Here is a 26,492-nt window from a genome sequence, read left to right as displayed (position 1 = left end):
GTTGGCATCTGGGTTTATTGCAGGCTCTGGTACCAGCCATGTTGGTCTGCCTTAGTCAAAACAAAATAAAAAAATTCCTTCCAGTAGCACCTTAGAGACCAACTAAGTTTGTCATTGGAATGAGCTTTCGTGTGCATGCACACTTCTTCAGATACCAATAGAAGGGAGGTATTTTCCTGCTCTCTGGCAGAGCCAATAGAAAGTAGAATACCAGACTTTTAGAAGACATCTGAAGGCAGCCCTGTTTAGGGAAGCCTTTAATGTTTAATAGATTATTGTATTTTAATACAGTCATACCTCGGTTTAAGTACGCCTCGGTTTGAGTATTTTCAGTTTAAGTACTCCGCGGACCTGTCTGGAACGGATTAATCCACTTTCCATTACTTTCAATGGGAAAATTCACTTCAGGTTAAGTACGCTTCAGGTTAAGTTCGGACTTCCGGAACCAATTGCACTCATACCTTGGGTTAAGTATGCTTCAGGTTGAGTACTCCGCGGACCTGTCTGGAATAGATTAATCCACTTTCCATTGCTTTCAATGGGAAAGTTCACTTCAGGTTAAGTACGCTTCAGTTTAAGTACTCCACAGACCGTCTGGAACGGATTAATCCACTTTCCATTACTTTTAATGGGAAAGTTCGCTTCAGGTTAAGTATGCTTCAGGTCAAGTACAGACTTCCAGAACCAATTGTGTTTGTAAACCGAGGTACCACTGTATTCTGTTGGAAGCTGCCCAGAGTGGCTAGGGAAACTCAGCTAGATGGGTGGGGTATAAATAATAAATTATTATTATTATTATTATTATTATTATTATTATTATTATTATTATGCCTACATTTCCCAACCCGCCTTGAGGTCTGAAAAGGGGGAAAGGCACTCTCTTTTCTTAAAGGGTTAGCATTGTTATTCCTTCTACCTAATACTAATACACAGATTTGCTATCACTAAATAACTGAACCCTGTGAGAGCAGAACAGTCTCTGATATTAAATTTCTCTCTACCTTCCTCCTTCTCTTCCGCGCCCCCCCTCAATCTCTCTCTCTGTTAACAACTTGAGAAAGTGGTATATAAGTTTTTAAATAAATAAATGGTGCAACTTTTGTCTGTAAGGCACATGTTCAGGTTATTTAAAGGTAAATGGACCCCTGACCATTAGGTCCAGTCATTACTGACTCTGGGGTTGCGGCGCTCATGTCACTTTATTGGCAGAGGGAGTTGGCGTGCAGCTTCCAGGTCATGTGGCCAGCATGACAAAGCCGGGTGGAATCAATTCACCAGACTGACAGCTTTATTTTGTAGTGGTGGCTGGAAGGCTGTGGTTATTCCAACTCTTTAGGCAACCCTCTGCCTAAAGACAACATTTGGGCCCAGTAGAAGGCATCAATATTCCCTTGCCAGCCCCATCCTGTGTTTGAATGCTGCTAACCAAGGAGGAAGCCTTGATTTCGCCTCTTCCCTGGGTTGTGGCTTCTGTGTCTTATCCTGGCAGACAAGCAACCACTTGCAGTTTTCCTGTTGCGGTTCAAATGAAGGGAGAGAAATCTCTAGATATGCTTCTCATCTCCATTTTTGCTGCCTGTGAGTTCAGCAAGTGGAAGCCTTTCTTATCCTCTCAGACATTTTGCATGGGCCCTACAATATTATGTGGTGGAAGATATAATGGATTATGGAGTTAAAGCAAACTACCTGTACATGCTGTGAAGAGGCCCTCAGCATAGTATTTAATACACATGTTCATGCTGCTTTGCAATGCCCCCCCCCTTTCATGTGAATTATATACACTATTTAGCCATCATTATGTGACCTTTGTTTTTCCCATAACTTGGATCCTGGAGGGAGCAATCAGAAAATATAGGGATTGCATTGATATGCAGATAAGAACTCTCTTCCACGCTGTACTCAGCTTGAATGGGCAGGGTGGCACAGAACTCCAGTTGGTCTCCTGGGAACATTTTCTCTCACAGTGTGAAATTGCTAAAGTACTGGAAGAAAATGGAAGGTAGATATTATCTCCTGCTGTTGAGTCATGCTGAGCGCAAATGTCGAGGGATTATTCCACCAGTGTGGAAATGGTTCTCATTTGCAATGATCTATTTATATGATAAAAACCAAAACATAGTTTTCAGTACTCTATAAATGTGTAGATTTGATTGGGAGGGGGGCAGAGTCCAGAGACAGATTAGGAAGTCAGTCCCTTGTGGCTAGGAGCCAAAAATAGTTGAATTGCTCATGGGAAATTCTTCCTTAATCTATTCTACACAACGACTGATACAGAAGATCTAGCATTTGTATTAATTAGTTTGGTGTTTTTTGTTGTTGTTTTTTAAAAAAACACTTTGCATTATTAAAATAATAGAAGTACAAACGAAACCTTAGATATTATTTTAAACAAATGATATTTTATTGAAGCTCTCTAGCTACCAATAAAGCCACTTTATTGCCACTTTCAGTCTCTCAAAATACTGCTAAAAGTGTTTGTCTGAGATTATGAGTTACTGACTGTTGAGGCTGCACCAGCAAATGGAATCCACAAGAACAACGTTGTCTGCTGCTTTGTTCCTCCCTGATCTGTTTTACTGTTGCGCTGCACTGCGCTAAATCAAGGTTTGACTTAGCATGCCATCTGAACCCAGGACTCATGTTTAAGCTCTCTCCTTATTAACTATGAACTGTAGTCAAGCTTTTGTCTTGTTCAAGATCAGTGCAGGCTGTTGAACCCCCAGGCCAGATCAAGTCCATAGAGCCCACATCTAAATCTGTACTTAGTAAAGGTGCCTCTTCCTGACCTTACAAAAGTGCTGCTACTTCCTCTAGAGTAGAGCACCGCCATTGCTAGCAGGTTGGAGATATGCAGGAAACGGGGAGGAATGCTCCTTCCTGTTTCCTGAGCACCTGCACCCTGCTAGTAAGGGGGGTGCACAAGAGGAAGGAGAGGTGCCTTTGCAAGGTCATGATGCAAGTTGCCTTTGAAAGTTGTCTTCTGCCCCATAGCGGTACAGGGTGCAGCACTGTGATGGGGAGGAAGGGCTTGTCCTTGATAAACTGGTTTCTAAAAAGCAAAATATAGAGTTTCCTCCCCATTGCAGCGAACCACAATTATTCCACAATTATGAAGCCTCCTATTCTTTCCTTTTCCACAGGCTTGTCTTTTGTAGGCTGTCATGAAGCCTTTTGTATATGAATTTAGCACATCGTGTATTTTTGTAAAATTTTCTTCCATGCTGTTGCAGTCTATGAGAACTTGGGTGAGATAGGCCATAAATAAATGAGTGTGATCATATTATATTCATGGTTTGTATGTTAAGTATTGTCATCAGTCTCAAACCTTTTAAAGGAAGCAGATTGCAAGCATAGGTTGTTTTCTTTCTATCATGTTAGCTGATGTCAGCTGCTGATGGATTAATCAATTCTTTTTTTCACAATAAAAATAGGTCCTATATTTTGATATTTTTTTAGACACCCCACAAAAAAATCCCCACCCATTTAGCTTGATTATTAAATGGGCAAGTCATATTAAACTGGAAATGACCATACTGTCACAGTAGAAAGAATCTTGGTGTATGGATGAGTGAAATCAATTTGTTGGCTTGGGGAATTAAAGTTCTCCAGAAAGTGCTATAAATCTTCATGATATATCTGAGTGCTTTAAGTTTTAGCATTTGGATATTAAATTTAGTTGAAAGATTTTTTTGAAAGCACAACCTTACGTAGTTAAACAGCTCTGATGCCTGTGTTTCTCTGCACAAGTTTACACATAAAAGTTGTTCCTGCTAATATTAGCAATAATTTGCACTGCTTCAGCACACTTCATGATTTACGTCTTGCAAACAAAAAGGAAATTGATTTGACCAAAAAAATGTATTGAAACTGTAACTAGTTGCTCCTATCCCACCTCTCACACACAACTGTAATTTTCTGGTGTCCTTGGTTAACCTTCCTTCCAATTTGTTTGTATTTTAATACTCACCTTGCTTCTGTTGTTGTTGTTATTGTTATTATTATTGTTGTTGTTGTTGTTGTTAAGGGTGTATGGGTCTTCTTTGGTCTAAACCTCTAAGAGCCAATGAGATCATCTTCCTAGAGGTGATTCAGATGGGTACAATAAGGAGAAATGTGTTCTAATGTTAGGGTGTCCATGCATCATATTTTGCAAAGGACAGACCTCTACTTGAAGGAGTATTTTGTTTGAAAGGTTTAAATATAAAGAACCATAAGAAGGAGAGCAAGGCACACCAATCATCTGGTCTTCCGCACTATGGTGAGTTGCACTGTAGTTCTATCTTTTTGCCTAAATTTGCACCTAGTCAAATACATACATGGAATTCTTCCACAAATTTGTGTCTTCTTTTGTCCTACTTTTTGGATGTATGTATGTGTGTAAGCAGCCCAGATTCTGCATAATCCTGTAAGGATATACGGTACATTACAGCCTCTGTGGTGCTGTAACCACAGGACTGCCCCAGATGAGTTTTCTTAGTGCCTATAAACAAACCCAAATTGACTTATCCATTTTACTCTTCCTAAATTATCTGATCAAGACGACAGTAGTTCTTTGCGTCTATTTTTCTGGGTTTCCCTCCTCCTCCACCATTAAATCACAATGTGAGAACTTAAGATGGTGAGGCTTCAATCATGTCTTAAGAAACAGAAGCACAGAGGTCATGCTTTGCCATTCACATGACAATGCTGTCAGAAGAAGAGGTATGATCATGCATGGTATTTGGGAAGTGTTTGTATTCAGCATAGAAATAATAGCTGAAACATTGCCTCATCATTCCAAGCAAAAAAATGTCACTTTCCATCATAGTGCCAGCAAACTTGTCTTTGCTTCCACACAATGAGATCCCCCCCCCCCACCTTCCAAAGCTTCAGATTCTGCTCGCCCAGGAATTAACTGATATACACTGATCAGTTAATTACTAATCAGCCAAATCAGTGTGTGTGTGTGTGTGTGTGTGTGTGTGTGTGTATATATTCTTATCCTCCATGTAGATAATGTGGAGGGCCAGATGTTTGAATGTTATTTCTAGGGACTCAAGTTGCGGACTGAACTTTGCATCATAACAGCTGGGTGTATTAATTTGTCATGTTATGGGGCTCATAGCTCTGTAATTATGACAGCACCCCAGAAACAGAGATTCCAGGAGGCTTTCTGAGAATGACACAATGTGTAATTGAGTTTGCCTGTGATCCAAGGGCCTTTCTCAGATGGGAATGTGGTCCCTCAAAGGGTTTACCCTTTTACACTGAAGTAATAAATAAGGCATTAACGACAGGAATGAGAAATAATTCCTACTTGACCCTGATGAAAGAGGAGAAACAGAAAAATCAAGTCACTGTATGTGCAATTGTGTTTGTTGCTTTAATTTTCCATAGGAAATGCAAATACTGGGTGTATTTGGGTTTTATACGTACGTGTGTGTGTGTGTGTGTGTGTGTGTGTTGCCATGCTTTTAGTTATTAAAATAGTCTCTTAACCTGAGCTATTACAAGATAATATGTATCCTTTTAGTTTAGTTTACTTATTTTTTAGTTTAGTTTACTTATTTTACTCTGCTGTCCTTCTTGGATTAGAGAAAACCTTTGTATGTAAAAAAAAATCAAATACAAAGTCATAAAATTAAATCACCATCAAACATTGAACGTCAGATGAGAGAAAGTCGTTTTAAAGAACTGAAATATTTAAGAGCAGAAGACAGATCACAATTAATAAAAGACAGATCAGACATTGAAAGCTAACTAAAATAAAAGTCTTAATCCACCAATAAGTATTGGACTGGTGCTATGATTTTTGGAACAAAAGCCTATACAGTACAGTATAGACTTTCTAGACCTCTGCAACTCACTAACTGTGAGGCGCGAAATTTTTTAAGCTGAATTTTAGAGATGCTGTTTTATCCACCTTTCAATTATCATTGTGGATTGTTTGTTTCAAAATAACTAAATTAGTATTAACTGTTGGTGGATAGCATGCCCCCATGGGCCAGGGTGTGCTTCATCTGATTTTGGCTGTCCCAGGGCAAGTTCATATGGCTTAGTTAATCTCTGAATAACATTACGTGTTACTAAGTAATTTACTAGTTTTGTTGCAGGGAAGGGGTTAGTGCAGTGTCAAAAGAAGACAATAAATAGATTTTGATGTAAGGGAAAAATCATTGTTTTTGTTATTTATTTTTCGGGATGAACATGGCAAGTAATATTTTTTTCTTAAAGAGAAGAAGAGAGAGCAGTTTTTCAGTAGCTAATTCTACTTCCTTCAGGTATCCCAAGACGCGGATTTTCTAAATCCTGCCAATGCAAACTGCCTACGGTCAGATCCTGGAGCTCTTCCACATTCACAGGAGGGAATGCCATTGAAGTCAAGTGGTTAAAAGAAAATCAAATGGAGGGATTACAAATTTTGTTTGCCTTCGGAAGGAATTAAAGGGAGCTTCAGAGTTGAATACCATGATTTTATTTTATCTTCCCAAAGGGAGAGACATCTAATGCTTTATTGCAAGTCTAGACTTAACATAAATCTCAATATACGGCAAATGGTATAACAATTGGGGGACAGGCTCAGTTAAACAGTGCAGAACACATATTTCCTTCCAATAATGTCCCATATCCCTTTTTTTGAGGGGAGACTGATGTGCTTGCAACTTATGATATATCTGGATCAGCACAGGTAAGCAGGTGCTTGATCTTATTCAATATTATGTTCAAACAACCAAAATGAATGAATAAATCAGATACCTGTAAAATGTAGGCAGTGCTGATCTGTATTACAGGTGTGTGAACAGCTCCCTCCCTCACTCCAGCCTATGGTGTGGAGAGAAGGACAATGTGAGTACAAAGTGAAAGTGGGGTCCCTATGTGTCCTGAATGAAAGGGATGAGGATACAAAATGCATTTGGGAGCTGTAAAGGTCTTTGCAGGTATATTTTATTTTTAAGGAGGACTCTCAATGGATTCTTTATTGGCTGTGGTTAGCATACTACAAAAAAATAAAATAAATCCCATCCCTACGGCTCCACTTTAGACAGGTGTGACTCGCCCAAATAATTATGGGAAATGTGATGTATGTAAAGTGCTGAGAGTTGTTAGGAGACCCGTATTCTCTGCACAGAGCTACAATTCCAAAAGTGGTTTAATAGTCTTCTTCCCAGGGAATGCTGGGAATTGTAGCTCTGTAAGGGGAATAGGGATTTTCTAGCAACTCTCAGCACCCTTAAAAACTACAATTCCAGCACTCTTTGGGGGAAGCCATAGCTGTTTAAAGTGGTATGATCTACTTTAAATGTATGTTGCAAATGGTACTACAATGCTGATGTAATAGCCTTTTCTGTACCACCCTCATTATAGTGTATTAACTTTGGTACTTCTGTGCTGCCCTTTACCAAATGGTCACAGGGTGACTAACAAATTAAAATAGTATAAAACAATTAAATCAGCTAAAATAGTAAACACTTTTGTAAATATAACAAATATAACAACTTTCGACACATTATAGGTTTGATGAAACATATTATGACTTTGAGGCCAGGCAAGCTAGGTTGACAGTTCTGGGGTTTCTCAGTACGACAACTTTGATAGATGTTTGTTTTCTTTCAAGCTCAATGGGCATGTCAGGAAGGTATCAAGAAATTAAGTGCACAGTAAAATCTTCTTCTGTGTCCTTGCTTGGAGATGTTTTGCCGTGGAAGCATCCCTTGGAAAGAAAAGGAGAAAAGCAGCCCGAACACATTTGTGGAGACATGCTCACATGCTTCCCTCTTTTGTCAGCGTATCAGGCACAGTGGAATCATTACATGTGTTTCTGTTGTTTGGAGCTCTGCAGGGTCACGACACATCCTTCAAATCTTTTTTTATTTTGCTGATCGATGGAGATGCAGCCACAGTGGAGTGTAAAATGATATTCATGTATCTTTCGCCTAGAAAGACAGGGAGATGTGAAGAAGGAGCTTTTGTGATAAGAGAGAAATCAGAACAAGATTGCTTTTGATAAAAGATTGATGAAGAGGCGTTCAGAGCTTGCAGGAGAAAACATTGGTGAAAACAATTGATGTCAGGAGCTTTGATAAGACATGCAAAAAAATTCATTTTAATATTTATTGCTTGTTTGGAAATTGATAGGCAGCTGCTGCATGATGAGGTCGTGAAAGGGGAGATTGGTTCAGGAAAATTCATTATTCCTGTCCATTGTTTTCTCTGTTTTGATATTAGATTGCCATCCTATCCCCCCTTTTTATAATGTATTTTTTTGCCAGCCCACAAAATAGTTAGGCACCTCCCTAATACATAAGGAGACAGGAAGTAGCTTCTTGACTGAAACAGGCCTCAGCTAAAATGCCGTATCTCACTTCAGATACCATGTTAAACCACGGCTTGCACTAACCATAGGTTTGAACCCAAACCATGATTTAAATTTATAAATATACAATACGGAGACTATTGTTTAGAGCAGTATTGTTTAGAATAGCAATGAGTCTCCCCATTGGCTCAATTACAAATTGCATTGTCAACTACAAGCCTTATTGGAGAATGCTCAAAAAGTAAATTGGCTAGGTGTTATAGCTTATTGGTGCATGTGCACTTTATTTTGAAGATTGATTAGCATTCTAGCATTACTGCACAGAAAAAGTGATGTGTAAATAACCACAGGTAGGCTTTTCCAAAATACATGGAGCTAAGATGGCTCAGTTATCTGGTAGGCCACATGCTGTCTCCATATGTATGTTGGCTTGATGATGTGGAAAAACCTTTTCCAGACTTTATAACTAATTTGCTATCCACAGAGCAACCTCACCTGATCTCCACGGCATGTAAATCTAGCACAATTGTTTTGTTTTGCATTCCAAGCAGAGTAAGAATTTTGGGCAAATGAGCCTCAGATAAGAATACACTTGGGCATTAACAACCTGGGATAGTGATATTCTGAGTCCATTATTTTTAAACCTCAGCAACATCAATACATTAGTCCCTTGCTTTTATTTTTCATCAGTGTTTATTTTTATTAGTGCACATGTAGGACAATAGTTCAAACTATGGTTTATTAATTGTTATATTATGCCAAAACACTTAGCACAAGACAAGCTATGGTTTGAAAACCAATTCCAAACTATTATCTAAATTTTGGTTTGCTTACTGATAACAAACTTTGGTTTGTCATTCAGATACAGTGGTACCTCAGTTTTCGAACGCTGTAAACCCAGAAGTAAATGCTTTGGTTTTCAAACACACCTCGCAAGTCAAACATGCCATGCAGCTTCCACTGAGTGCAGGATCCTGAGGCCTGGCTGTTGGCTATTGAGTTTTCAGTTTTTGAACGTTTCAGAACTCGAACGGTCTTCTGGAACACATGTTGAAAAACCGAGGTACCATTGTAGTATGCCAACCTGTTCTTGTCATTTAGTCGTGTCCGACTCTTCGTGACCCCATGGACCAAAGCACGCCAGGCACTCCTGTCTTCCACTGCCTCCCGCAGTTTGGTCAGACTCATGTTTGTAGCTTCAAGAACACTGTCCAGCCATCTCGTCCTCTGTCGTCCCCTTCTCCTTGTGCCCTCCATCTTTCCCAACATCATCGTCTTTTCCAGGGAGTCTTCTCTTCTCATGAGGTGGCCAAAGTATTGGAGCCTCAGCTTCAGGATTTGTCCTTCCAGTGAGCACTCAGGGCTGATTTCCTTCAGAATGGATAGGTTTGATCTTCTTGCAGTCCATGGGACTCTCAAGAGTATCCTTCAGCACCATAATTCAAAAGCATCAATTCTTTGGCGATCAGCCTTCTTTATGGTCCAGCTCTCACTTCCATTCATCACTACTGGGAAAACCATAGCTTTAACTATACAGACCTTTGTCGGCAAGGTGATGTCTCTGCTTTTTAAGACAACCCATTGTTAACCTTGCGAAAGCATAGAGTGGTGTCAGAATTGAGGCCTATGAATCAGTGTTTGTAAACCACATTAGAGGATAAAGCTCAATAAGATCAGTCACCTCCCATAGATTTTTATTAAACAAATGTGACTAGTGCTAGGGTAGCCTGCCCTACGTGTATTTTGTATTGTATGTGAAATAGAGTTTAAGTACTGGAATCAATGGAGTAAATGGCTTTTGTAGGCACTCTTGTGGAAGTATTGCATGGCAGGGAACTGCATTTTATATTTCCAGCATAATGTAAAAAATTCATACCTGCTTTGAAAATGTAGAATTATGAAAAATTAAGGCAGGTATGCATAATGGGAAGCACTCTGAAATTGGATTTACTTTGATTTTTCAAGTCAACTTTATTTCATACACGGGAAGCATAACATAATGGGGTAGTAAACAATAGTATCCCCCCCCCCTAAAAATATTGTTGTACTGTATAACACTCCCTTCCAATAGCAAAACCAAACAAAAAAAATGGATTTTTTTAAAAAAATCAGGTTTTAATGATTCTCCCAAACATATGCTGGTTTGTGTCCCTTTGATATGCTGACATAACATAGATGGAAAATTGGCATCCTTTTGGTCTGTCTGGAGCCCAGTCTGTCATTTGCTTCTGCAGCCTACTCTGCGGATTTGCAATCAGTTAAGTTTGTGTACTGGGTACAATTTTGTGTTGGGACTTGAATAACTACAGCTTTACGTCTTTTTCCTCCCTGGGATCACCTTTGATATATATGTCCAATGCCAAATGCCTCTTATTTGCTGACATTCAGTTATCCCAAATTTGTACCCAGGTTGCAGAAATGGGATACAAATAAGGGTATTATTATATTATATGCTGACTCAGCTGGAAAAGGTTAGGTAGGCAGATTTCCTTTGGCATGACTATGTTTTGCACGACCTCCCCTATTCAGTTGTGCAATTGTATGATTGGGAGGGGGATGCAGACCCCTATGATTGCTCTTCCCATACAGTACCTCTAGTAAATTAACCCATATAATCTGGTGTGGCATAAGCAAAGGCCCAGCAGTAAGCAAGGTTCATTAAGGCAAAAGCCATAGATAGCTCTAGCACAGAATACTCACTAGATCCCTTTCTGAACTTAAATTATAGATGCTCATAAGACTTGATCCTTTGTTGTCCTCTGTTGTAACCTTTTGTTATAATTCACAGTGGTACAATGAGGACAAACTCCCACTGCATCAAATGACATGTTTTACATCCACTTCTTGTAGGATAAAGAATCGGTAGCATAACTCATGGACAATGCAAAATAGCAGAAAGCTTGGTCCATAGTCTTTGTCTAGGTTTATGGCAGTTCTTTTTCTGTATTAACTGCTGTAGTTAATACGTTTAGATGATTTAAGTTGTATCAGGGCATACAGTAGTGAAATAAAAGTGATAGTTGTGTTCAATCAAATTCACAAAGGAAACTGCCTTGATGAAGACAGCATACATCATAGCATTGCAACTGTGTTCATTTTTAATTTAGACCTATAAAACTGTCATTGATCGGTAGCCTTCTGCATAAATATTGAAATGAGTTAAGGTCTTATGGGCTGTTCTGCAGCATGCAGTGCATAATACTTCTATTGGAAAGGGAAATAATAAGTTTGCTAACTCTGCTTATAGGTTTCAAGTGAATTTAGTACTCATTTTACAGTTGTTCTGTTCCTTTTACTATCAGCTTGATAAGTTATTAATGTCATTGTGAAAACACTAATAGCTGCCATCATTCTTTAAATCTAGTGGCAGAATGGGGTGGGTGGATAGTCCTAGCAAGAGCTTGGTTTTAAAGCTGCAAATTGCCAGAAATGTTCTTAATATAAAATTATCTTAAAAATTCTTAAAGATTTAATTTTTTATTTTGCAAATATTAATTTTGTGCCTTGAAAATGCCATCAATAATTGCTTGGACATTTATAACATGATTACATTCTAGTGGGGAGAACTTTAAAATGAAAATAGTTTTTAGAAGAAAAAAATAATGACTTTGCTTCTTTCCACCCCTTTTTTAAAAAGTACAGATAAAGTGCTCCAACTAAATAGAGACCGAATGTAGTATAGTTGAGAAAGTGTTGGACTTTGTTAATATATCTGCTTGTGAACCTAAGCACAGATGCACATAAGCACACCTCTTACAGATGTAACCACGGAAAAAGGCTTATGTGGGGTGGTGCGAATTGGCAGTATTCTTCTTGGAATCTTTACTTTCAAGACAATTACATGCTGTAGACCAGGCATCCCCAAACTTCGGCCCTCCAGATGTTTTGGACTACAATTCCCATCATCCCTGACCCCTGGTCCTGTTAGCTAGGGATCATGGGAGTTGTAGGCCAAAACATCTGGAGGGCCGCAGTTTGGGGATGCCTGCTGTAGTCAGGCTCCCATTGGCCATAAGTATTTTGCTTACTTGGCAGGATTTGCCACTGATTAAAGAATAATAATATTAGTGTGTCAACTCCAGAGAACGAGTAATAATCACACCAGGGTTGCAATTATAATTTTATTTTATGAAAATAAATAATGGTTTAAGAGTAAAAAAAAATGACTGTTGTAGTATATGCCATGCAATTACAGAAATATGCAAAGTAGAAAGGACTCATATGAGATTACACAAGCTACCCGCTCATGTTTCCTGCATTTCACTTACTGTTTTCAATGGAGTGGTGATGGTGGGCAGAAACTGTTATGTATTAAGTTAACTGCAGTACTCCTTCTGGCCAATGTGGCTGCAGTTCTCACCCTGCCCACTGTGGCTGCAGTTCTCACTCAGGTCCACAATGGGTGTTATGTATAAAGTTAACTGCAGTACTCCTTCTGGCCAACGTGGCTGCAGTTCTTACCCTGCCCACTGTGGCTGCAGTTCTCACTCAGGTCCACAACATGCAAATGAAGGATTGAGAGTGCTGTTCACAGATTGGGTAGCTAGGGGAAGTTTGTTACTGTTGCAAGTTACTGAGTACTATATAAGCCAGTCGGCTAAGCTGCTGTTCAGTCTTGACTGAGAGCTAGAATAAAGAGCTGGTTGTTTTAAGAGCTGTGTCTTCATCCTTCTTACCCACTATTCTACAGAAACTATGGGTGGAGAGAAAGATACCTTTTGTGGAAGTGGAGCAGAGGCTGACCTTAAAGGCTCAGATAAACAGAACGAGGAAAGGGGGGAATTCACATGCAAAGTACTTGCTTTCTGGGAGAGATAAGAGGAATACAGAAGTTAAAATGCAGGTGAAATGCAGTTACCTTTCTTAGCATTAAAAGAACAGCTAGAACACTTGGGATTGCAATATCCTGACTAAGTGTTGTAACATGAGGTTGGGAGTCAACAGTGACTTCAGGGGGTTACGTTACAAATGGTAGGCTCCAGCTGGAGTAGCAGGTCATTTGACCCAGGGACAATACCCCTTCTCCCCAACCATCACCTGCGAGGGCCCTCGTGAACCCATCAATATAGTTCAAAAATATAATAAAGCTTTGCAAATATATTGGCGGATGTCTCTCTGCAGAGAATTCCCGACTAACGCAGTTAAGAGGCAAGGCATAACAGGGCGTGGGTGGAAAGGAAAGTTGAAGAGAGAGATATAAGCTCCTACAGAAATCTATGTGAATAGGGGGATAATGCAACTACTTCGTTCCAACAATGCAAGGATTTCTACATATGCATCAGAATGTTCTCACTCTCCTCTTCCCAGTTGTGCTCTAAATCAGTTTTGGGGGTTCACCAAACCCTCTGGAGCAGATTTTGGGAGGGTGTGAGGTGAACATGGAGGAGGGGGGGTGCATTAGTGCATCCTTGCATTAATGAAATGAGTTGGATATTGCCCAGGGTATCTGGGGGAAAGTAGTGGAACAGCCTTCTGGAATGGTCCCCAAAACTGGAAAAATTGGGGATACAGTGTGCACCCAGTTACGGAGAAAATCACTATTCTTTGCTCTGCGAATGAGTGACAGCTAAATAATTCCTAACAGATGGCCACCCAACCTCTGTCTGAAAAGCTCCAGTGAAGGAGAGTCCACCACCTTCTGAGGTAGTTTGTTGCACTGATGAACAGCTCTTACTGCCAGAAAGTTTTTCTTAAGGTTTAGTCGGAATCGCCTTTCTTATAACTTGAATCCATTGGTTCAGGTCCTACTCCCTCTGGAGCAGCAGAGAACAAGCTTGCTCCATCTTCCATGTGACAGCCTTTCAGATATTTGGAGATGGCTGTCATTTCATCTCTCAGCCTTCTCTTCTCCAGGCTAAACATACCCAACTCCCTGAACTGTTCATTGTAAAGCTTGGTTTCAGGATCCTTTATCATATCGGTTGCCCTTCTCTGTGCACATTCCAGCTTCTCAATTTCCTTCTTAAACTGTGGTGTCCAGAACTGGACACAATACTCCAAGGGTGGTCTGACCAAGGCAGAAGAGAGTGGTACTATTACTTGCCTCTTGATCTGGACATTAATTACCCGTATTTTTCCATGTAAAAGATGCCCCCATGTATAAGACGCCCCCTATTTTGGGGGACTCCAAATTAAGAAAACACCCCTCAGCACTACCAGTGTATAAGACGAGCCCCAATTTTAAACCTTTTTTGCGTAAAAAAAACCCCCTAGTTTATACACGGAAAAATACGGTACGTCAGGTTATATTTTCTGGCTGGCTCCCATTCATTTGCAAGGTGTGATTAATGGCCAAGTTGTAGTTGTTGATTGCATTAAATATATCACTGAATTCCAGGGGATCAATTAGACAGTCGCAACATACTGCTTTTGTCTGCCACGTGCTATAATCAGTGATGGTTTGCACCATAGAACTTTTCTTGATTACAACAAAACTTCCATTGCTCGAAGCTAAGCCAAATTACACACACAATCTTGGGCCATTTATAGAGTTCCAGTTGGACCAAACTACCCAGTAACCACTTGGAATGAGGAGATCTGGGTTCATGACTCTGAGCCAGTTGCAACTTCTCTCACAGTTGTGGTAAAAATAAAATAATAAAATCCTGTTTAAGAGGCCATAAGCTCATTGGAGGAAGAACGGATGGGAATATGTGATGGCAAGATAATAATGGTTGCATATCCTGTCAATCATCATTATCATAAAAAAATTAGAAAGTTTCTCAAAATGAAGCACTGTATACTGGTTACATTGAAAAGAGGAAACACCTAGCCATATATTTGCATGATCAAAAAGCATAAGAGTACAATGAAAGGGGAAGAGACAAAAAAGGAAGAAAGGAGGAGAGGCAGAGTAGAAAGTGAAAGAGCTGTTTTCTGTACAGTAATGCTGTAAAGAGGGAGAGATGTGGATGGCAAGAGTGAGTTCCAGAGAAAAGGGACAAGAGAATTAGATGAAGGAACATGCTGCTTAAACAAGGTGAAAGATAACTAGGGAACAAATAGAGAAAAAGAAGAGGTTAGTATTAGTATGAAAATAGGCTCTAAACTGAATTTATGAAATGGGAGTGTGTTTTGGTTGAGCTGAAACTCAGATGAAGGAAGTTCAGGTACTGCCAGTTGGGTATATTTGTTATCTCCAGTAAATGATTATCTCATTACGAAGGCAGCCATCATCAGCAAGCCAGGAGAGCAGCACATGTACTTAATGAGCAGCATTCATGCAAAACCTTTGTAATATGTTACCTTCGGCATCGCGTAGTAGATTAGATTTTTGTAGCTCATTTTGTTCATCTATCTGCATTAATCCCATAGGTTATTATATCACAAGGGTGGACAATTATGTCAGCATGAATGTTGAATGAAGGGCACTAATGTCTTGTCAGGACCACTGACATAAATTTCACTCCACATCTGTATTCTCCAAAGACATAGCAAATGTTATCACAGACTGTATATGAGAATATACTTTCTCTTGATGGTTTCCATATTGTGTGTCCCATTATATTGAGTGGAATGTTAATAGTATTGATTGTGTTTGGAGTGGTGGCCAAAGGTAGGTTGAGGACCTCTCTGATCTGATGCCATCAACAACACTTTCCTGTATGCATGGTACAAACAAATCTCAGAATTCAGTGCTCAGTTCCATTAGTTTCACCAGGAGATAACAGAATACAGTAGGAGGTATATAAACCGTAGCATAAGGACCTTTCCCTCGGCGCTGGACACTGAGATCCAGCGCCGAGGGCCTTCTGGCGGTTCCCTCACTGCGAGAAGCAAAGCTACGGGGAACCAGGCAGAGGGCCTTCTTGGTAGTGGTGCCCACCCTGTGGAACGCCTTTCCATTAGAGGTCAGGGAGATGAACAACTACCTGACATTTAGAAAACACCTAAAGGCAGCCCTGCTTAGGGAAGTTTTTAATCTGTGATATATTAATGTATTTTTATATTTGTTGGAAGCCGCCCAGAGTGTCCGGGGAAACCCAGCCAGATGGGCGGGGTATAAATAATAATAATAATAATAATAATAATAATAATAATAATAATAATAATTTGTGCTGTGGGAGCCATTAAAATACATTTTTGTTGCTCTATGAAAATAATATCAGAAGCCTTGGCAATATGGGAAGAGCCCATGCTGTGGCTCCTCCCACACTGGCATTCCATCCATTTTCTCAAAGTTGTGGTGCAAGGAAGAGCCACTGTGTGATAAAAAATATTCGTAGATGAGTGATGGTGGTGGTTTTGACAATTCTTCAAAAGGAGGTTAATTTTCAAGATCTTCTCAAAAAAATTTTTTAAAAAATAAAAATATAAACTAATACAAAAAATCAAAGCAATGTACAACAGCATCTACAGGTGCAATAAAACATGATACCCATAAAAGCAATACAACATAATCTAAAAAATGACTGGCTGGCCATGAAAAAAATGAAACAACTGAATAGGCCTACCAGCATAAAAAGGTCTTCAAAAGATGTGTGAGTTAGCGAGGATGCTAATTTTGTAATTATGGAAATCTTGTCATGTTGTAAGCCGCCTTGAGCATTGTTTTTAACTGTGGAAAGGCGGCATACAAATAAAATGATGATGATAATGATGATGATCAAATGTTGAATGGAAGAGTATTCCACAGTATAGAATCAGCCACACTAAATGCCCGACTTCTAGCTGAAGCCTGTCAAGGATACGGATAAGGATAAGGATGTACATCTGAACACACACATTTAAAGCACTGCGCTGTGGATACAAATATGCACCACAGATTTAATGCAATGAATTCTGGTGCAATGAGTAAAGATGCATCCCCGCTATAAAATTGTAGTGGCATTTTGAGTTTGAAAAAGCAATGACTAATTCCCACTCATAGATATTGCACACATATAAAAACTTTCTAGCCCATATTTAAAATAAATAGAGTTACAGAATTGGGAAAGAATATCCAATGAGAAATCGCATACAAATATACTGCCATGTTTCCTACAACTTTATGTTATTGTTTTATTTTGTTAAAAATACTAAGCTAAGCCACAATTATTTCTCTTTACTACACAAGGTTCCACTTTGGGAATTTATTTAACAATAAATTGACCATTGTTACTTTGGTGCCTGGGTATGTATTGAATTGTATACTGTACAAATAATTTAATGTAGTTTCTATTGAGACAAAAAAACCATTTTGTATATCACAGCTTTCTCTAGTGTTACAGTCTCAACAATCTAGTACTCATCATTAATATGTCATTATTCCTATTAGTATCTATGGGGAACCCTCAAAAGAAAGTTAGTTTCTAGCACAAATTTTCTGCTCTATTAGGTCTGGTGGACCTTCAAAGGTTGTTGGACTGCAACTCTCATAATCTCTGATCATTGGCCATGCTTGTTGGGGTTTTTGGGAGTTGGAATCCAATAACAGCTGGAATGCCATAGCCCCCCTACTCCAGAAATAGATATTTGTTTGTTTGTTTGTTTTACTTAAATTATTAATAATCCGCTCTTCATTGGCCACATAATCCCAGAGGGAGGAACAGCATTAATATGCAGTAAACCCATAATTCATTTAAATACAACTGAACATAAATTCAAACAATATGGTAACATCATAGCTACATCAGCCAAGTGCGGGTACTACTTTAACAACATGTTTTAGTGAATAGCAACATTTCCAACTAGTGTTGAAACTCTGTTAATGCTGTTGCTAATTGCACCTGGCAGGAGGGCGCATTCCAGAATTGGAATGCCACTAGATAGCATTAATGTGCTTGTGATGCGTCCTGTCCACAATAAACTGTTGTGTAAGCCTCCTTGAAGTGAATGGGGTTTAGGAAAGATATTCCTGGGGGATTGTGCCCAGTACCATTGATTTAAGAGTACAGTGGTACTTCTGGATACACACGCCTCTGGTTGCGTATCCTTCAGGATGTGAATGCGGCAAAACCAGAAGTATTTTTCCGGGTTTTGCCAAGCACACATGCGCAGAAGAGGCACCTCCGGTTGCTAATTCCTCAGGATCCGACCAGAGCTCCGGAACGGATCCCGTGTGCAACCGGAGGGACCACTGTAGTTTCAGCATAATCATTAATATGCATTTTGCACTCATAGAGTAACAGTGAATTTGTGTTAATGAGTGAACTTATATTAAACTATTTAACTATAATGTTAAAAAAGGCTATTTAATGTTAGCATGGAGTTGAAAGTTAAAGCTTAATGTTAGCATTCTTTGATTAATAAGCCAGTAAAGCCATTGCTCTGACAAGTCTCTGTTGACTGGATTATTACTTCCTTGGGGAAAGGGTTCTTAAAATCAATTTCAAGAATCAAATGCATTTTTCACATTTTAGAACTTTATGTAAGAAATCAATAGAAATATTGCCTTTCTAAAAATGATCCAAGGGTGGTGGTTGTCCTCCCGCCCCCTGGACAAGACACATTATAAACAAATGCCTGATGTGGGGGTGGATGGAGGAAAGCAGAACACATTAAAGTACAAATATTCCTACTCCATCCCTGCAAATGACCTGGTGCCCAAATATTTGAAAGAGAACATCTTTCAGAATCTGCTAACCCAGTTTTTAAGATCTGCAGGGGAGGTTCTTCTAATGGCCCTGTTGATAGATACTGCTTCTTGTGCAGCGGTCTGGAAGACATCTTTTCCAGTGGTGGCACCTCACTTGGAGAACTCCCTGCCTTTCAAGATGTGTTACACATCCTTGATGCAAAGATTTCATTATCTATTTTATTTTATGGGAATCTCTATTTAAATGTTAATAAGTTTCTTAGCTCCCAGAGATGTGGTCAGCCGTGTCACATTAGTTCCTGTGCTGGTTACTTCAATACTGGATTACTGCAATGCACTCTATGGTGGGGCTTCCTTTGCTGCAGTTACCGGTAGTACAGAATGCTGCAGCAAAATTGTTGACAAGGCTTTCCCGGTCAACAAATGGTCGTAGCCATGGAAGTTGGTCAAAGGCATTTCTAGTCACTGAGACTTCCTGAACCTCCAGTGACAGAGCTGGAGTGGGAACACCCCCAAATATATTTAAGACATGCATCACCCCAGCCCAGATCTTTCCAAACTTTTCATGTTGGTAACACACGTTTTAGACATGCATCATTTCGTGACACAGTAAATCAGTTTTTCTAGCTAACCCAAAGTTAAACTAACCCTTTTCCAGCCCCGGGAAGAGCATGGGGAGCATTTACGAGACACCTCTGCCCACTGCAGCCAACACGCTAACGTGTCACAACACAGATTGGAAAGCTCTGCCGTAGCCATTTGAGCCTGTGCTAGGTTATTTGTTCCAATTTGTATGCTGCCATATTGTCAAATAATTGTTTTTTTTAAAAAAATTAATGCATATTGTTTATTATTGTTTTATGTAGTGTATACTACTCTGCATAAGAACCAGCTCCTAGAGGATGAACTCCCCCCAAAAAAAATATTTGATGGGGCTGGGGCCCCCCCGAAGTTGATTAGCATTTCCATTCAAATGGGTGTGCGTGCCACATCTTGTGATCAGTTATGTGGGGTGGGACTTACCTATTTTATAAAAGTTGGCTCCCCTGCTGCCCTGAGGACAAAGGACAGTCTATAAAGTAAATTAACAACAACAACAAAAACAACAACAACAACAACAACAACAATTTGTGGGGGGGGGTATTTCTCCCACCCACTTTGTTGTTAGTCACCTTGAACTTTTTGGAAAGACCAATTATAAATGTTTTGAATAAGTAAATGTGGGTTTCTAAATCTCTTTGCAATCTTTATAAGATTTCAGAGAGCATACACTTTTTCACAAAATGTTGTTCAGAGCTGCTACTGACTGTTCCACGGTTTTCTTGTTCAATGTTTAGAACTGTCTAAGCATTGTGACCCCGTAGAGAACATAAGCAATCCTAATTTTAGCAGTTTGCTTTTTGTCACTTTTTCTTCAGCCCCATTATTATTCATTGAAATGCTACATGAAATAGATAAGGGAATCACTCTGTATAAAAACCCCACCAAACTGGAGATGGGAAATGCTTCTTTTATTTCAGACTTGAATATTGATGGAGACTTTATTCTTGTTTTTTCAGAGCTGTGACCTGCCCCAGCAGAGTATCGTTCATATTGTTCAGAATCCACAGAAAAAGGATGAAGAGGTTGAGACGGAAAGCAAAAATGTCTCTGGCATTCTAACAAGCAATGGAAGAGAAGCTGAAAGCCTCACTCGGGTGGATCTCAATACCAACTTGCTGCCTTCTCACTCAGCTGGGCTTGCTGTGATTTTAGACACTGTGGATGACGGCATCTCCCCTCTATCTGGCAATTCTGGTAAGTTGCTGAACCCATACAATCCAAAATACAGAGGGTTTCTTTTAAAGCTGATTGTGCAGTAGGGAAATCACAACTTCCCCCTGTCTTTTTGGTGAACCATATATAAAAACCTCGGAGGCTGGAGCACTGTTTTCAGTGTTCTTTGAGCCCTGTTGCTTATATTCAAGGAATGCATGCTGTGATTATCCTGAGTTCGCTTGACAAGGCTGCTGCCATTTTATAGTTCCCCAAATCCATTTGGGAATCAGCAGCCAGTCATGCTGGTGTGCATGTTTCTTTGTTTAATCCTCACTGTCCTAGACAAGAAGCACATTGTGTATTCTGTTTAGTCTGCCAGCCCTCCTGGGAATCTCTATTTAAATGTTAATAAGTTTCTTACCTCCCAGAGAGGTGGTCATTCAGCTCCGAGACACAATGTCATTCAACACTTGCCAGGGATCTAGAGGCATGGAGGGATGATCTTGTTGATAAAGAGGGATATTTGGATTTAGGGAGCAAGAACACAGCTCCCTTCATCCCTTTGTAGCATTCTATATGATGGAGAGTTTAAGGATCACTAGAGTTTAAGGGCTAAAGTATGTGGCCAGCAGTGGAACAGGCTGAGGACCACAGTCATAGTACTATGTTGGTTGAAGCTTTCCTTCTCTTGGCTGTCAGGGAACTGGTTATCTGACACCTTCACCTGACATCCGTATCCTGGTTTTCCAACTCTTGCAATAATTTGGAAAGGGGATTTAAGAGTTGTGATGTGGATAATTAGGTTCCTTTCAAGCAGTGAAGTGAAAGAGTTGTTCAACAGTGGAGCCAACTCCCACAAGAGGTGATGGAGGTTTTTAAGCAGAGGTTGGATGGCCATGTCTCATGTATGATCTAGTGGAGATTCTTGTATTGCAGGGGGTTGGACTAGATGACCCTCTATATGATTCTATGGTTCTATACATGTTTTGAATATCTAGTGGCACATCCCTTCTGGGACAATACTTGAGGAAGACTCTCAGACTACATGGCTGGGGGAGACTTGAGTGTCTGAACACTCTTCTACAAAAAAGAAAAAGAAAACCCTCAACAACAACTCCCTGGATTATATCCATCTTATGTCATACTCAGAGCAGACTCATTGAAATCAGCTGACTTAAGGTAGTCATAACTTCAATGGTTTCATGATTTCAATGGGTCCACTCCGAGTATGACTTAGTTCAGGCATCCCCAAACTTCGGCCCTCCAGATGTTTTGGACTACAATTCCCATCATCCCTGACCACTGGTCCTCTTAGCTAGGGATCATGGGAGTTGTAGGCCAAAACATCTGGAGGGCCGCAGTTTGCGAATGCCTGACTTAGTTGGATACAACCCCCTGTAGGTAGAAAGCTAGCATATCTGAGAAAAGGGCTGTAGCATAGCTTTCACTTTGATAAGCTCATTTTCTATGGGCAAGGCTCTTTAAACCACTCAAGCATGCAATAAGCTACCATCACCATTAAGTGGTAGACCCAGGAAAGAAAATATAAGTTCAGCGCTTACTTTCCCCCAAATATCACCACCTAATATTTAGAAATAAATGTCAATATGTCATTGTTTGGTATTATCATTTCCCTCATCTGAACTATGAATGTGGACTGCATTTACAGGATTCCTTCCCCTGTCCTGAAGGAGTGGTTCTGTACTGAAGTTGGTAGTGAATTCTGCAGGATCCATTAATTTTGCAAATACACATATAAGACCATAAGAAAAGCCCCACTGAATCAGGTGAAAGACTCATCTAGTCTTCTATCCTGTTTTTATAGGGGCCAAGCCTTTAGGAAGCGCCAAGCTGGACCTGAGTGGAATAGTGCTCCCCTCCCTTGGGATTCTCAGCAACCGGCTTTCGGCAGCATCCTTCCTCCGAGAGTAGAACTAGAGCATAGCCATTGTGGCTAGTAGCCATTGATAATCTTATTTTCCATGACTTTGTCTAATTCCCTTTTTGAAGTTGGTGGCCATCGCTACATCTTGTGGGAGCAAATAGTACTTTCTTTTCTCAGATCTGAATTTTCCACCACTCAGCTTCAGTAGATGGCCTCAAGTTCTAGCATTATGAAAGAGAGGGTGGAAAATTCACAACACCACACATCATTTTATCCATTTCTATCATATTCCCCCCTCACTTATTTGCTTTTTTTACAAACTAAAACCGATGATTCTAAAATAGGTTTATGTGATTTTTAAAGAACTGTAGAAACTGTGCAAATTGCAAGAGGGTTCCCAACTTCTACCATTGACTTGATCAACCTCATGCTGCCAACTAATGATGAATGAGTGCAGTTTAGGACTGAATTAGTGCCTCACAATGTTCCACACATCACACTCTGAATGAATAATGTGGCAAGAGGGGTGCCTTGTCATTTCAATCTGATCAGCTCAGGTGGATGTAGTCCACATTTTATATTGTTCCTTTCTTCAGGTGTACGTACACCTGTATTCAGTATTTGATTTCTTATTATTATTTGCAGGCTGATGCTTGTGTTGGAATAGCTATCACATCTGCTTAGGTTTCCCACAGTGCATTAGTATTTGGTTCTGCTGTCTGCTACTCATAAATCCCCCAGCCATAACGAATCCCACTTTGACAAACCAAAACTTAGCAAAGACTCCTGATGGCAGGCTGACAGCACAGCAGATGCAGATGGCCCCTGTCTTTCCAACTACTTCATTTTATGATTCAGCTCAACTATATCTTACTTGTCATGAGTAAGACAGCCTGGCTGAGTGACATTTCTGCTTGACTGGTGGTTAATGACAAGGAGTCTCTGGTGGGATGTTTTCTTTTCCCCAGGATATTCCAAGTTTTGCTATGACTAAAGGGAGGCAAAAAACATTGTTTTAATTTAGGGTGTTGATGATGATGTAAGCACAGCCATCTGTACTAGTGATAATTGTGACACATAGTTTCCGTGTTCTTTGAGGTAGTTTATGGAGGAAGATGCAAAACTGACAGGGATAGGACATTTGATTGATTTACCTCCAGAACAGATAACATCTTGTGTTGTTTAATTGTAGGGAGAAGGGAGGGGCACTCTCATTTCCACAGTATCTATATGTAAGGGCGGAGAAAGCTATGCACTCTGATTTTGAGTATTTTGAATGATTGTTGGATACTTATATATTTGTTCTTTTGGCATTGTTACTTGTTGCTTTTTGTAATGTATGACTGCAGAGTAGATGGCAGATTTAATACTTTGTCTAATAGGCAAAGAACCACCAAATATATTTGATTTGATGTTACTTTATCGGTATACATGAGGGACAGGGGATCCTTGGCCTTGCAGATGCTGTTGGGCACTAGTTCCATCAACTCCAGCCAGCATGGGCAATGTCCATGGAGTTGTAGTCCAATGTAATCTGATAGGGCAGAAGGTGTCTGTCTCTGGAAACCATGATACTTAGAGTAGTGTAATAGGCATAGGGTGGTTAGATAAAAAAGAAGATGGTTCTCCTTCGTTGCTTGACAAACCAGTCGCTGTATCCAGAACAGAACGGAGGGCAAGGGCCAGGTAAAGTGCATGGGAAGATGGAAGTATTTTTCTATTTGTTCTGTTTGCTTCACAAAGGGCAGGAGCAAATGGAGACAGCTAGCTATCTGAGCACAGAGGGAACCCAGGAGCCCCAGATAGTAAAAAAATGGGGAAGTATAAGAGGTGTGAGTCTCCCTTAGTTGGAGAAGGAGCAAGTGCAAATAAAGGAAGGTCAAGACTCTAATCCAGGAGTGAAATAAACAAATTTTCTGTAGCCCCTTCCTGAAATGATAAGAATGAAGGCTCTTTAAAAGGGCTGACTAGATCTTTATGTTGTTTAGTTGTGGATTATTAGAGAGCATTTTATAAAGTGTTTTGTGTTCCACTTTTGCCTGAGGCAAATGAGAAACCCAAGTTGCTTGTCACATTTCTAAAACTTATACTGTCAAATTAGTTTCAGGTCAAGTAACAGTGTGATGTGCATCCCCTCTTCCCTACTTTAATGTAGGATTACGCTGAGAACTCTTAGTCCTAAAATAAACTGCTTTTTTATTTCTTTCATCATATTCTTGAGAACACCATCTAATGTGAGCATTGATCCATCCAAAATGGTCTCCAACATAGCATGCACATCTATATTGCTATCGTGGAACATGAACCTGCATAAACACTCAACAAGTGAACCAGCTAAATCTAAAACAAGTACAACAGCAAAGTTATTACTGCTTATGACCCATTTTCAGCCTCCTCCATAAAAAACAAAAACAAACCCTGAATGTCTAAGAATTTACCATTTTATATACAAAAACCAAGCCTTTATGTTCAACACAGGTCTTTGTTTGTTTGTTTTGTGACCACACACACGTTGTCCCTATTAGCACAGTAGCAGTCTTGGATACCTTAACGTTATAATGCATTTTGCAGATAAATCTACTTTTACCCCGTTAATCAGTCAAATGTATGGCAGAAGCGGTATCTTCTTCAATTTGCACACATTAATTAGTTTATCTTTTCAAAGCTTCTCACGTTTTATGGCATAAGGAGGAGCTGCAACAAAGCATTTATCATAGGTCAATCTTGGTTTTTCCCCTACAAGACTAGATAAATATAGGTATCTATTTATATATATATTTGTTTGTAGTAATGTGATACAGATTTGGAAGTATGAAGTACTCACTTAGTAGGGGACCTATTGCTCTCCAAATAAAGAGATTAATTAATCCAGTACACAATAGATTCCTGTGATACCTATAAGTGTAGCTCTTGGGGAGCCATGTTTCTCTGCAGGGAAGGAATAGCGCCCTCTCTATTATCCTAACAGAGTAACTGAAGGGGACTGAGAAGAAAAAACTGGTCAGGGCAGGGGTGAGAAAGTAGACACTCGGGCAGAATATTCTTTGTGGTGAGGGTATTGCCACTGTGATAGACATTTTTCTTTCCTTGTCATAAACCATTAAACTTTAAAAGCCCTTCAGTTGTTACTGGTGCTTGGTGGCCTTCTTCCACAGGAGGTGAAGCATGATAAAGGTTGCTGCGGCCCTTTAGCACTGCTGAGGTATTGCTCTTCTGTAGTCAAGTGGGATTTGAATTACGGTAAAATTGTGGTTCCACACACAGAATATCATGTGCTATGGCAAATCACAATCCTGCAGTGCTCTTCCCCACAGCAGTGGCAAAAGGTGGGGTGCACATTACTGCCATAAGCACATACGTTACCTGTCACTCTCTCCTCTTTTCCTTCTCTGTTGAAATTTGGATTATAAACTCTTCTTTTATTACTCTTCTGCGAGGCGCATTAATAAAGCAAAACAAATGATTATTATTGTTGTCATTTTTCATTATTACTACTGCAACACATATTTATGGCACCTTGCATGACACTTGACTCAGAGTGGTCCTGATGTTAATCCAGTTCCTTTTTTGGATTGAGTAAAGCATCCATAATGAGCATAAACTCAGAGAGTGTGATCTTTTTTTTTAACATAATCTTCATTAAATTTTTGAAATAAACACTGATACACAACAGTTCTTTTCTTAACATTTCCAGTTGTTTCCTTATAGTACAGTTGATATCAAATATATTTCACAACCTTATAAATAATATGACAGAATAGATCACATATGTTAAGGTCAACAAATAAATTCCACGGGCGGGGGGGGGGGGGGCTAAAAAAAGAGAAAAATTCAAAAAGGAGAGAAAAAAAAGAGAAAGAATGCTCTAATTCTACGACTTCCCTTCTTCTTCTTCTGTTTCCTACAGTCATCCTTCTCATTGGCGTTGTTTCTATCATTTTCCATATACAGTTTTTGTTCTTATTTTATAAATATATCAAAGCTGAATATTTACAATATTTTATCACTTATTTTCTTATCATCCTTTGGGCACTTGATAT

At 39.6% G+C, this 26,492-nt stretch overlaps 1 protein-coding gene across 1 annotated transcript in view; it reads left to right on the top strand.

Annotated features, from left to right (window-relative positions):
* The window catches only part of PRKN (parkin RBR E3 ubiquitin protein ligase), a 611,971-nt gene that overhangs the window by 165,656 nt on the left and 419,823 nt on the right, over positions 1-26,492 (top strand). The window contains exon 3 of the mRNA XM_035108599.2: positions 20,369-20,606. Coding sequence (XP_034964490.1) covers positions 20,369-20,606 — 238 coding nt within the window. The remainder of the gene's footprint in view (positions 1-20,368; positions 20,607-26,492) is intronic.

The sequence above is a fragment of the Zootoca vivipara genome, chromosome 3 (genome assembly GCF_963506605.1).
Source record: "Zootoca vivipara chromosome 3, rZooViv1.1, whole genome shotgun sequence".
Taxonomy (NCBI): domain Eukaryota; kingdom Metazoa; phylum Chordata; class Lepidosauria; order Squamata; family Lacertidae; genus Zootoca; species Zootoca vivipara.
This window is presented reverse-complemented; position numbering and strand designations above follow the sequence as displayed.